General features: G+C 46.4%; 1 protein-coding gene across 1 annotated transcript in view; it reads left to right on the top strand.

Moving 5' to 3' along the window:
* Positions 1-4,795, top strand: part of LOC149354200 (uncharacterized) — a 32,659-nt gene extending 27,864 nt beyond the window's left edge. Inside the window, exon 5 of the mRNA XM_089577470.1 lies at positions 4,266-4,795. Within this exon, the coding sequence (XP_089433596.1) occupies positions 4,266-4,456 (191 nt within the window). The 3' untranslated portion in view covers positions 4,457-4,795. The remainder of the gene's footprint in view (positions 1-4,265) is intronic.
* Positions 4,796-12,867: the final 8,072 nt, after the last annotated feature.

Raw genomic sequence — 12,867 nt, 5'->3', positions numbered from 1 at the left:
GCGACTGACGCTATCGGCAGGCGGGAAAAAATTCGTGCATGCGCACGACGGTTCAAGGTCTGCTGGTGCAAGCGCGCTTGTTTCATATCCATCAGGTGTTCGCAAAAAAATAAGGTCGGATACTTTTCTAACAGACCTCGTATATATATATATATATATATATATATATATATATATATATATATATATATATATATATATATATATATATATATATACACACATTAGTTGAACCCCTTAATAACGAAAGCCCTCAAGAACGAAATTCTCGCGGCAACGAAAAATTCCGGCGCCCCCGGCGAACTCCCATAGGGTTCAATGCATTTGTGCCCTCTCAACAGCGAAGGGTTTTTAAAAAGCAGTCCCGCATTAACGAAAGTTTGAGGTAGTGAACTGCAACATTTTTTCGGCACATCAGCCAGTCGGGAACATAGAATGGGCAAAACTGCAGCAGCACACTCATCCGACAAGTCGGGCGCGTTCATTTCACCTGCCAACAAGCACCGGCGCAGCCATTTTTGTTTACTTTCGGTTGGTTCGTTAATGATGATGATAGCAAAGCAATTTTTTTTTTGCCCGCTGAAAGCGGCTTTTTGCTAGCCCGTCTGTTGGCAACTACGCACGCACGTGACGTTTCATGTGACGACACCGCCAGCCAACCTGGGAAGAGCAAGTAACCCTTTTTTTTTTCGCTAGTGCGCCGACCACGCTATCTCGCCGATCTCACCGGCTTGGTTGTGTACAGTGTTTTTTGTTGTTTTTTTTACTGTCGGAAACATGCCGCCTCCTGTAAAGAAGCGCAAGTTTTTGACGCTGCAGGAAAAGGCTGCAATCGTCGCCGAAGCTGAAAAAGGCAGAAAAAAGACGGACATTGCGGAGGAGTTCAGTATCCCGTGCAGCTCACTTTCTACGATTCTGAAATCAAAGAATGACATCATGGCGGCACTCCAGAATGGCGCGCGCGCTCAGAACAAGACTTTGGCAACGCCGGTCTACGAAGACGTGGACAAAGCCGTATTTCAGTGGTTCCTGAACCAGAGAGCGAACAAGGTGCCTTTGTCTGGAAGCCTTCTGCAGCAAAAGGCGATTGACTTCGCGTGCATTCTGGGGCACGACAACTTTAAGGCGAGCGCCGGATGGCTAAGTCGATTTAAAGCGCGGCACTGCATCGTCGCCAAAGTGTTGTCGACGACGATGAAGCTATGAATAGCTTATCAAGCTGCGAAGCCAGAGTCGTCAAGCTCCTGCACAGCAATGTCAAGCAGAGCAAAATAAGCGCCTTTTGGTTCTGGAAGGTAATGGGTGTTCTTATTTGTCCATTTTCGCGACAGCAAAATTCTCACGACAACGAAAAGTTTGTCCTTCTCCGGCGGTTTCGTTATTGCGGGGTTCGACTGTGTATATATATATATATATATATATATATACAGGGTGTCCCAGCTAAAAGTAACCAAGCTTTAAAAAAAGACGAAGTGTCCTAGCCCCGTGAGACCAACTGAGGGTTGTTGCCAGTCGCGTGTCCTAGTCTGCGGTATTTTTTTATTGTGCAAACGTAATTAATTAGCAGAGACTGATTAGCTAACTTTTTAATTATTGCCTTTAGGAAGAAAGTGTCAATGCAGGAATTGTAGATCCCATAGAAAAATAACCGGTTGCGGTGTTTCCATCCAAGTACCACTTATACAGCTTCTTTTATTTGCCTTAAAAGAAAGCCCGCGAAATACAAAAAGAACCACGTGATAAGGAAGCAGTTTCAGCGCTCCCAAACGACCGGTCAAGCAACGACATCTGCTTATGTTTGCAACGCTGCCCCGAACAGGGTTCGGCGTTTTGAGGTGGTGGCGAGATATGCGTCATGAAAAGTAAGCGGGCGTTGCTTTTCAAGGAAGTGAAGCGCGGCTCGCATGGAGCGCTTTTTCACTCGAAACCTCGCCTCGAGTGATAGGCATGTGGCCGTGCCGCCGAACTTGCACCGCCACGCGCTGAAGGAGCGGTCGCCCTAGCGCCCATGTAAGAGTTGCTGGCGTATATCTCACAACCATATATCTCGCAACCATTGCCAAGGTATTGATTTCCGCGAATGTTGATGAATAGCAGCAGCAGTACTTACGCCACCAAAGAGAGCGTTGCACGAAACAAATCTTCACCTTCTTGTTACGTCGAACGCAACTCCAGACAAGACATATTAAGAAGCATTTTTCTTTCGTGTAACGTTCATGTGACTTGAGCTTTTTGCACTTGCCTTAATCTATTCACGTGCCTTAAAGAGACACTGGCGACAAATTGATTGGTTTGGTTTATGGGGTTTAACGTCCCAAAGCGACTAAGGCTATGAGAGACGCCGTAGTGGAGGGCTCCGGAAATTTCGACCACCTGGGGTTCTTTAACGTACGCTGACATCGTACAGTACACGGGGCTCTAGAATTTCTCCTCCAAAGAAATTCCAGCCGCCGCGGCCGGGATCGAACCCGCGTCTTTTGGGTCAGCAGCCGAGCACCATAGCCGCTGAGCCACCGCGGCGGCAGGGCGACAAATTGAGTTTGGGCAGTATACCGGGTGTTTCTTTTTAGAAGGCCCAAAATTAAAAAAAAGGGTAAATTGCTTTAGATTTATTTTAGCACTGGGGCTATACTGGAGGCTACGGCGGGCGGCAGGCAAGAGGAAAACTGCTTTAATTAGTTCGCTGATTAACTAAATATGTTAGTAAACTTTTCTAATTTTTATTTTAAGGGGAGTGTTGTATTCGCAGAATTGGAGATCGTCTTCCAAACAGTTCAACCGAGAAAAAACAATTTCAATTAAAAATTTTTCACACACGGCCGATTTCGCAAGTAAACTGCGCTGCGGCGACGCAGTTCTTTTGGGCGCTGATCCCATAGTATACACAACACCGCCGTTCACTTGAAAACGGTGATCACGGATTCCTTTTCAGTGTAAGCGTCAGAAGATTGAATCAAGTGGCAGGAAAATTTTGAAATGGAGTTTTCGCAGCAATAAACATGCCTTTTGTTGCCGGAAAAACGTCAACATCCCCGTAAAAAAAAACACGGAATCAATCTTTACAAAAGTTGGATGCAAATGTCGTCAGTGTCCCGTTAAGGAAACCCAATTGCGGTGCGAGTTATTTCTGTCAACACTGAAGAGCGCGAGGCCTGAAAAAACATTTTGGGGTATGTACCGGTGTGTGCATTGGATTCATCTTGGTATTGACTTGGAATTCGGATTCCACAGCTTCTTGCAAAGTGCTCACAGCGCTCAAACCGGAGGTCGAGCGTAATTTTCTACCTGGGTATCCATGAACATTTCACAACGCGTGCCTTTTGCGCTTACTGTTCGCTTTCCTGTTCGGACTTTTATGCTTGAAAACACCGGAGTCAGCAGTGTTAATGCCCGTGCTTTCAAAGCACAAAAGCTTCCCATGATGGGTTTAAAATTTTTTTCGTCCAAATTGATCGCTGAGGGCTCGTATTATGCGTTTATTGCGTTATTATGTTGGCAGCGTGAAAAATGAACTCGGGCGTTAAAAATTGTAGGAGACACTTAAGCTCCGCCTTACGGCTATGTCGCAATGGCGTTAATGTGTTAATGCCCATATATGCGGAATTGGTCATTCTCTACTTCGCATTCATAGATCTCTGGGCGCCCTCATACCACAGATGGCGCAGTGGTGCAGCGGTTAAGCGATGCGCCACTGCCCTGCGATGGCAGGTGCTCCAATCGTCAGGCCTTGTGCGGCCCAGGTTGCTCTTCCCGAGCAACCTCTCGTGGCCTATCATTTAACTGCCACCTGCCATGGTGGGCAGTTTGCTCACATTCCAGTGTGATGATGCCACAAGGTCACGTGACTTAGTATGACATGACAAGACGTGACAAGGCCAGTTTGGCCTTAGCGTATAGCCAGCCGCCTGGGCCTCCCTACCCCGGCTGATTTTTCACCCACAATGCCGACGACGACGACGACGACGACGCTGGGTTTTCTGCAGACCGCGAGCGTTAAATTTGCTTAAAATGAGGGTGAGAAAGTGGGAAAGTGGACACCTTTTGCGATGTAAGGGTCAGAGTGAGGGAAGGTCGAAGGAAAGTACGGAGTGAAGGTCTTAGTACACCGTTTTACCACGCGCTGTATGTCGAGCATGTCTGCAATTCACTCGGTCACATCTTTTCCAAAGTTTTACGAACCGTGTGATTCACGAAGTGTGTCGCTGTGACTTGAGTGTGGCAGGTTGCACCACATGCTCAACGTATTGCTCTTCTTATACTTGCAGGCGAGAAACCTCACAAATGCAAGGTTTGCGGCAAGGCGTTCAGCCAGTCGTCGAACCTGATCACCCACAGCCGCAAACACACGGGCTTCAAGCCGTTCGCCTGCGAGGTGTGCGGCCGGGCCTTCCAGAGGAAAGTGGACCTGCGCAGGCACAAGGAGACGCAGCACCAGAGCTCGGATGCAGCGCGCTGATTAGGCTCATTATGGAGGGACCATGGAGCGATCTCGACTGTTGCTTACTCTAGTCTCCAGACAATGAACGATAGCGATGCGCGTACTGTTGTTTTCATGTATAGATCAATATAGACTGTGCTATCGCAGCTTGAATATTTCCTAGGCATATTTACATCATCCCGCAGGCTGGTAACCGACTTCTTGTAAGTGTGCGGAGCATGCTAAGCATTGTATGGACTTAAATAAACACCTTTTTTTACTTAGCCAAATCAATTAATGCATCATGCTAGTCACAGATATGCTTGCTGTTCATTGCACGTGTGCGTGTCTTTGCGATCTACATCACAACAGTTTTGACTCAGGCGGCTTGCACCATAAGCATTTACGATAGTTCACGGTCTAAGTGCGGAACTGTCAAATGATAAGATATGTCCTTTTCGTCTTTCTTGATTCTCCGCTGTCAAGAAAAAGATTACACCCTCTGCTGCTGAAGTGCGTGGCCCAAAGCATGCACATGAGCTATATGGGCTCGGGGCTGTGCGGGAGCTCTGCCGCTCATTCGTTTGGAAATGAAAGGCTGCGAAGAAAGGCAGTTCAGACGCTCTCGTGAGAGGGCTAGGAAAGACACCGAGGATTATGGTAAAAAAAAAAACGCTTTTTTTTCTGTTTCTTTCCCGAGAGCTCGAAGACAGGCAAAAGTAAATCCGGACTTATATAGTCTAGAGGGCCTGCAAATTAGTCATTGGACAATTATTCCTTTCAACATTCAAGCTGTGATTGACGGATGCGAAAAAAAGGGCGGAAGAAAGTGCTCTTGATGTATTATTACGTTTCATTTCTAAACTAATCCATGGTTAAGTCATTGCACCATGCTTACTTTTCAGTATGTAAGGAACGCCGAAACGACAAACGTTGCGCGGTTCGGTACTACATGAGAATGAAGCTAGATGTGGTGAAATTCTTAAAGTTGTATTTTTTACTCAGTTGCTATTTACTCGCTGTCAAACATATAGTCCAAATTGCTTAATCAGAAAAAAAAGAAGCAGCTTGTTGTCATTTTTGGTTTTGGCAACATTACGATATTTTTTATTTCCTCAAAACAAAGTCATACCCGCTAAGTGCAAAGCATGGGGATGATAGAAGAACAAAGTGCGATCAGATCAGAATACTCTCCTGCATTACAACGTGTGCAGACCTCCACGTGACAGTCCTTTGTATTAATTTGCGATTCTCTCTGCCGCTTACCTCATCACTTTGCTATATTCTACCACACAGAGTCACCGCATAGCGAGTGTAATTGATGGAAGCTCGAACGTGAGTCTTCCAAGCTAGAAGAGTTCAAGCCAGTATCGGCTCTTAGCAACTAAGCTGTCCCACAGGTGCATGTCGTCTGTGTCAGCTCCTCATCACGTGTATTCTGGTACTGTGGTGCAATTTGCTCGACAGAGATTTCCAAAAGATGTACTGATAAACTTGTCTATCAGCTTCCTTCTGTTCCTTGGTGCAGTCAGATTTCTTCAGTATGCGCCCGGATCTCACAACTTCTCTAGACTGGCTTCTGAAGAGACCGTAACCAGACTCGATCCTCGAACCACCGCCGTGTAAAAACTGAGCAATGACTTTCTGGTGGCCACTTCTCGCACCTTTCAGTTTTGCTCCGCATGCGCCTTCGTTGGTTCACAAACGCGAATAGTGCAGCCAAAGCATTTACCACCGATACCACACACACACACACCAGCAAGGGGCAAGCCTTGGTAACACAGAACACCATATTAACGAGCATGTCAACGGAGCCTTGTCACTAAAAGACACTCGCGCTTCAGCTCCTGCCGACCCGGGGACTTCAAAGAGTTTACCCATCAGTTTACTGTTCGAAAAGTTACCCTAAAAGTTTACACATCAGTGATTTTAGACGAAAGAAAAGAGGAGGACCTTCAGAACTTTTAATGCTTGTTGCAGGGCTGAGTGAGTGTTTCCCAGAAAGCGGCCTGACAAAAACGACTTGGTTGCGACGACTGAGGACGAAATGATTGGCTGTGTTGGAACGCAAGCGTTCCCTCAAGTTCTGTGTAACAGAGCTAAGAATCATGCATTGAAGTACTTTCCTGCTGTTCTACTTCAGACAGTTCAGGTTGTGAATATCACGCCAATCGCAGTTAAGCGGAAGTTTCAGTGCACCCGTGCGTGCATCCCAACATACTGACAGGAAATGTACACCGAAATTGTAGAATGCACACGGACGCAGCCAATCGGATGAGCGAAAGTGCATCGTCCGCCAGCAAAAATATCAACCTTTCATTAAAAAAAATGGCAGTGGCTTAGCTCTGCTTAAGCTTGGATATACAAGCGAGAAGCTGCAATTATGCCTTGTTTGACGTCATGGCTGTCGCAGTTCGCGCACAATGCACTGGGAGCACCGCAATAACGGTGTAGGCAAGAGCGTTACATAGCCCTCCTTGCGCAGGCGTAGTAACTGTGGTAAACACGCGGCTGCAACGAACGGTCAAACGGTGGCGAGGATGCGAGCGTGCAGTAGTAGCGGCGGTGAGGAGGCGGCGCACATGCGCAGTAGTGCGCGGCTGTGCCAAAAGGTCAGGCGGCGGAGTCGGCGCGGTGGCGGCTGCGGCCACCTGCGCCGCGAGTGACGTCACTCGGTTTCGCGCATGCGCAGCTGTGGCAAATCTTGGCTCCGACGGCTCACGCGAAGCGCGGCTGTGGTGCGGGTAGTGAAGCTTTTCGCATCAAAACACGAGAAAGTCTTTCTGGAGGCTGCAAACTTTGCCTGTCACCGTATTTATTTTATTTGCACCCTCTCTCTCTTAAGCAACGACAACCCGTCGCACTGAAGCCAGATTGCGCCATGCGTACCTTGCTTGCGCAACTGGCCGCGGTCGCACCGCTTTAGGACTATAAAACACGTTCAACCGCCTCAGACACAAACGCATATACGGCTACGCATATACGTATATGCATATACGGCATATACGACTGAGACAGCAGTATAGTCTCTCTTTCCTCGCCTACTTCGGATACAGCACGGATGAAAGATCGCGTAGAAGTGAAGCAACTAGTCAAAGAAGTCGTACAGACGCGTTTCTACGAATCCGTGGTCTGCTGTGCCTCTGCCTCCGCAACAGCCGGTACGGGTGAGGTCATAAGAATGCGCAGGTTTGCCTCTGTCTTATACTTGATTGCGCGCTTTCTACCTTCCCGTCATCGTCTCCTTCGCATAAGGCTGCAAGTGACACGACAAACTCTCCGCCCCCCCCCCCCACTCTGCTCAGCAACAGCAGTTTAAGCCATGCATGGTCTGCAACCATGTGATGGACTATTTGTTACATCACTATATGTTACGACACCTTTTAGGTACCGCTCAGCAAAGGCGCTTTACAATTATGTGCCAACAAATGTGTTACTGTTGTTCCTGTGGCTCGCACAAGCCCGGTAATTTTAGTCGTTTCAATTACTACTTTTATTATAAAAGATAATACAGTAGATTACTAGGGTGAGAGCAAGAGATAAACTCCAGCTCGCTTCATAAAGAAGTTATTCTCCTTGCGCCGGTTAAATTGTCTGTACGCCACGCTACTAACTGCAACATTATCAGCCAAACGATATGGTTTTCAGCCCCTTAATCTAAAAACAAAACAAAACAAAAAACGTTAGAGAACACTGCGGCAACCCTCATTTCGAGAATGCGAAAGCATTGACGCCTCCACGGAGCTCTTTGTCTCTCTTTGCCTCTCTTTGATACTCGTTGCCCCTCTTGCTTCTCTTTGATGCTATTTGCACCTCTTAGCTCTTAATTAGCATCGCATTGGCCTTCATTCGCACATTAATTAGCTATTTAATTGTCATAATTTGCTATCGTTTAATCACCCTCATTGGTTATGGTTATCGATTGCAACATTGTTTTGCATTTTTTCTTAATTAATCACCTTCATTAATCACATTTACTCTGATTACGCCGATTTTCAAATTTGGTGCCAATGCTGTTATCCCGTCCACCTACTGTACACCTCTCCAGCCTATTCGACCAACCATCGACTTTTGCTTCTAATTAATTAACTAATTAATCTATGTCAATCAACCTTTTTTTTTGCAGTAATTATCACTCACCAAACGCATTTCAATCCATTTCAAACTTTATTTTCACTCCTTTGCCTATTTTTCCACTATTCTGCCGTCCACGGTTGTTTTCCCGTGCTGTCACTATATCAAATTCCGCGCTATTTCGACGGTTTTTCGACCTTTTTGGCTGTAATTGATTAAAAGCATGCTATCTACATAAAAATTTTTTACGCATCATCCTCTCATCATTCTCTATCGATTACAACCATTCGTTTGATCTTATCTCTTCTGAGAACGCCACAACCGCTGCCGACACGTTTTGATGACACGACCTCGCCCAACATTACTAGATTGCATGGGCAGTTTGCAAACTCCGCTGCAGTTCGGCGGCCAAACGCGGCCCCATCCGGCTCCCTCTCGTGAAGTGGCGCGATGTTTGGCCCGCTCCGGCCGGTCTCTCGTCACACGAACTATCGCTATGAGACGAGCACGCCGCCATGTTTCACGCCACTTTACGCCGGTAATTCCTGTTTAACGAAGATATTTCCAAGGTAGGGCACATATATTATTCTGAATGTGCAACTACAGTGGCATTAAGGCTGCGCGAGCGGTCCTGGGCGGCAGAGGTACGATCGGGATGTCTGAATCATTAGCTATTTCGATGAGACATCTGGTTCTTGGTCGGGTATAGTTTTTTGTTTCATTTACTTCCCTGCAAACTAAATGACTCTTTGCTTACGGCCAGCCACGACACAGTAAATGAGTCGCATGTTGCCGAAAATATCGAAACCTAAGGCCAAGTACCATCGGTTTGAAGCAAGACAGTCAACGATGCATGCGTGTTTTTTAAAGGGAGATGCAGGACTACCACCGTGAAACTTCGACGTTATTAAGGTCATAAAACGCGAAAAATGACGGTAATAGCACAGGTCAGATTGAAAACAGGTTATTCAATTCATATAGGAAAAAACATATACATCTTAATGGGAGCCACTTTTAATGGGCCAAACAGTTGCAAGAGACGTGCTTTTACAAGAGACAAGAGACGTGCTAGAGAAAAAGTGCATTCTTGTAGCAATAATAAAATTCAGTATCTGACAAGTGAATGCCGACATGTGCTCAGCACAACCCAAGCGAGCAAGGCTGCACTTGTCTAGCTCTTCCAGCACTTTGCAGAAAATGTTTGCAGCCTTGGCGATGGTCAGTGTGAATTGCGGTCGCACATTACGTAGAACGCTTATCTTGTCTTGGTTTGGGAGCAGACAGGCCAACAGATCGGCCGCACAGACTCACGGACGCATAGCTCGCGTGCACCGACGCTGTTGCGCTTCTGTGTTGAGTTGCAGCCGGAGCCAACGCCGAAACGTCGCTCGAAACGCACTTATATAAATGTGGCAAGGACACAGAGGAGCAGCGATCAAATTGCAGCGCAGTTTAGCCCAACAAAGAAACGCCTGGCACAAAAACGCTTCGCTGTAGTCTTCGCTGACGTGGTCAGCGCGGCTACTATATCGAGAAGCCGGTCAAACAGCGAGGAGAGCGCCCTCGCTCGGCGGTACAGGCAAGGGCGACATGCGCGGCGTCGGAGTTTGCAAACTGAAAAAGTAATCTAGTAACGTTGACCTCGCCCACATAGCCAAGTAATACTTTCGAATTGAAATCACTTCCATTTAGTAAATTTACCATTAATGCCGTGTGTTGCCGGTGGTGGTTATGCTATGCAGCTGACATAGCTTTTGCATCTGTAGCTCCTGCATGCTACTGCTCCAAAAGACCAGTGCCCTCTGGGCACTTCAGGATGCACGAGCCCGCGGGAGAGATAAGCGACGTAAGAATGCCTGGCCATCTACATTACTCTGGCTACAACCGGCGCGCGAAAGAGAGAAGCCTAGCATGTCATGCGCAAGCGTGTATAAACCGCGAATACTTATGCATCGGAAAACTTTCCCGGAACCGGACTTCGAGCATAATTATTCAGCCCAAGCGCTTGCGACTGACGCCACGGTAGAGGTGCTGACAAACGCTAGAAAAGCGTGTGTTCGGGACAACAACACAACATAAATTGTAAAAAAACTGGGCAAGCCAGTGTGCCGGAATAGTCTACCCGTGTGGTCTATGATTGAACTGTAGAAATGCATGGGAGTCAGATTTTGCAGGAGTGTAGCAAAGTGATGAAGATAAAAGTATGCCGTGAAATTTGCGCCATGTAGCAGCATAGTGCAGCGCTCCACACATCTGCCTATTACTCATGAACGGCGCATTGCGTACTGCTTTAGCGTCACCGTAACTAGAAACAGATTTTTTTCGTTCATGCACCCTTTAAATAAATTGTTGTGCAGTACCTATACGCAAAAATATGCGCCGAGGCCAGGGAGGCTGCAGCAAATGGCTCGAACGCCGGCGGAAGCGCGCCGGTCGAACGCTTTAACAGGTGCGTGGGGCATATGAACAGTACTAGAAATGTTACCATTCAATAACGGTTCTGCGGTTCAGTTTATAGTGTTTAGACGTGTACTGATGTCCACATGATGTGAAATGTAGGGTTATTTGCAGCAGCAAGATGCGTGCTAAGCCGGCCCTGTGAAATGTATGGGAATATGCATCGCCGACGAAACATGCCGATTTTCCGGCAGATACCTTAAATGGACATGCTGCAGAACTAAAATATTTTGTTAATATTTATGCCAAGTGTCTGAAAATTTAAGTGCTCATGAATAATATGTCAGTTCTTGTTAAATGTATTGTAAATTTTCGCCTGCCTTAATTGGTCAAAAGCCGCCGCGGTGGCTCAGTGGCTATGGTGCTCGGCTGCTGGCCCGAAAGACGCGGGTTCGATCCCGGCCGCGGCGGCTGAATTTCTTTGGAGGAGAAATTCGAGGCCCGTGTACTGTGCGATGTCAGTGCACGTTAAAGAACCCCAGGTGGTCGAAATTTCCGGAGCCCTCCACTACGGCGTCTCTCATAGCCTTAGTCGCTTTGGGACGTTAAACCCCATAAACCAAACCAAACCTTAATTGGTCAAATTTTTCAAGCCGTGCATCTGAAATATCAGGATGTTTTTTGTGGATTTTTGTCGTCAGTATAGACATAAGAAAGCATAGAAAAATACTTAACTTCGCTCACTTTGACGTCTTTTATGCAGTGAGAAAAAGTGTGCCATGTATAAAATATCTGAAAGTTTTAAGAATTAATAGGCTTTAGAATTTCTCATTTTGACGGGACTACAATGGCTGCAACAAATTCCAATCCCATTTGAAATCATGAATTGCAATAAATTCTGCATGAGGAAAGGATATCCACAGCACGTACAAAACATTACCGATACCAAGGACTGCTTAAAAATAAAAGGCGTGTTAGGAAAATTACTCAGATATTCGAATACAAACTGCCGTTACCATTTCAAGTGCACGAATACCGTACAATATAGCCTCGGAGATGGAACCAGTGTCAAGGTCAGTGATCTTGACGGGAAGTAATTATACAGGGCACGTAACACACGCAATAAAGCGACGTTCAAAGATGCGTTTAGGACCGGAGATGGATCGTGGAACATAAAACGGTGCAGCTGGGTAGTTGTAAGTTGCAGCGATTTTTTTACTTGGTGAGCTGCTAACGGCGGTAAGAAAATTTGGAGTGGTTAGTAATCACGATCCCAAGTTGATAATAATGAAATAAATGAGTACTAAAATCATGAAAAGAGCAAGTAAATTCAATTCTTTGTTAGAAATACTTTTAAGAGCCACATAAAATGCACTGTTAGTAACGAAAGCCTACCAATATATAGTTTTGAAGACTGCCAGTGAGTACTGGAGCTCTGCGAAAATTGTACAGCAACTGGAGCAGAAAACGTTTCCAGCGGCTCTAGTGTGTACGTAACCTATATGCACCATAACGCGACAAACGGAACAAAAGCACGCAACTAAACCGCAAAACAAATGTAGGGTCCCAAACCCCCAAGGGCTTTGTGGCGCCATCTAACCCGAGCCAGTGAAAGCTGTAGTACGTGGCTGCCTCGGCGTCTTGTCGGAGGAGGGCGCGCTTCCCTTGGAATCTCGGTGACATCGCTGTTGCTGTTGGTTTGCTGGTAAGATGGTAGAATGTCAAGTTTTACTGGCGTTGACAAAATTGACCTAAGCGCTCATGTTCAAGCGCGATGTTTTCGTTGAACAAGCTTGGTTGGTTGATGCAAAAAAAAGGGAGAGAAACTAGATAATCACAATGCACAGATTCCTGCCATAGCCTAGTTTATGTACTATCGGCAGCAAAAGTTTACGGGACGTCGGCATGCGGAAAAAAATTTATTCCGCTGCAGTTGTCCCAAGCCAGTCGCTGAAAAGTATGAAGATGTCAAGAAACAC

This window comes from Amblyomma mixtum, chromosome 3 (genome assembly GCF_055824585.1).
Source record: "Amblyomma mixtum isolate Tamu chromosome 3, ASM5582458v1, whole genome shotgun sequence".
Classification (NCBI taxonomy): domain Eukaryota; kingdom Metazoa; phylum Arthropoda; class Arachnida; order Ixodida; family Ixodidae; genus Amblyomma; species Amblyomma mixtum.
Note: the sequence above shows the minus strand (reverse complement) of the source record. Positions and strands in the feature narration are given on the sequence as shown.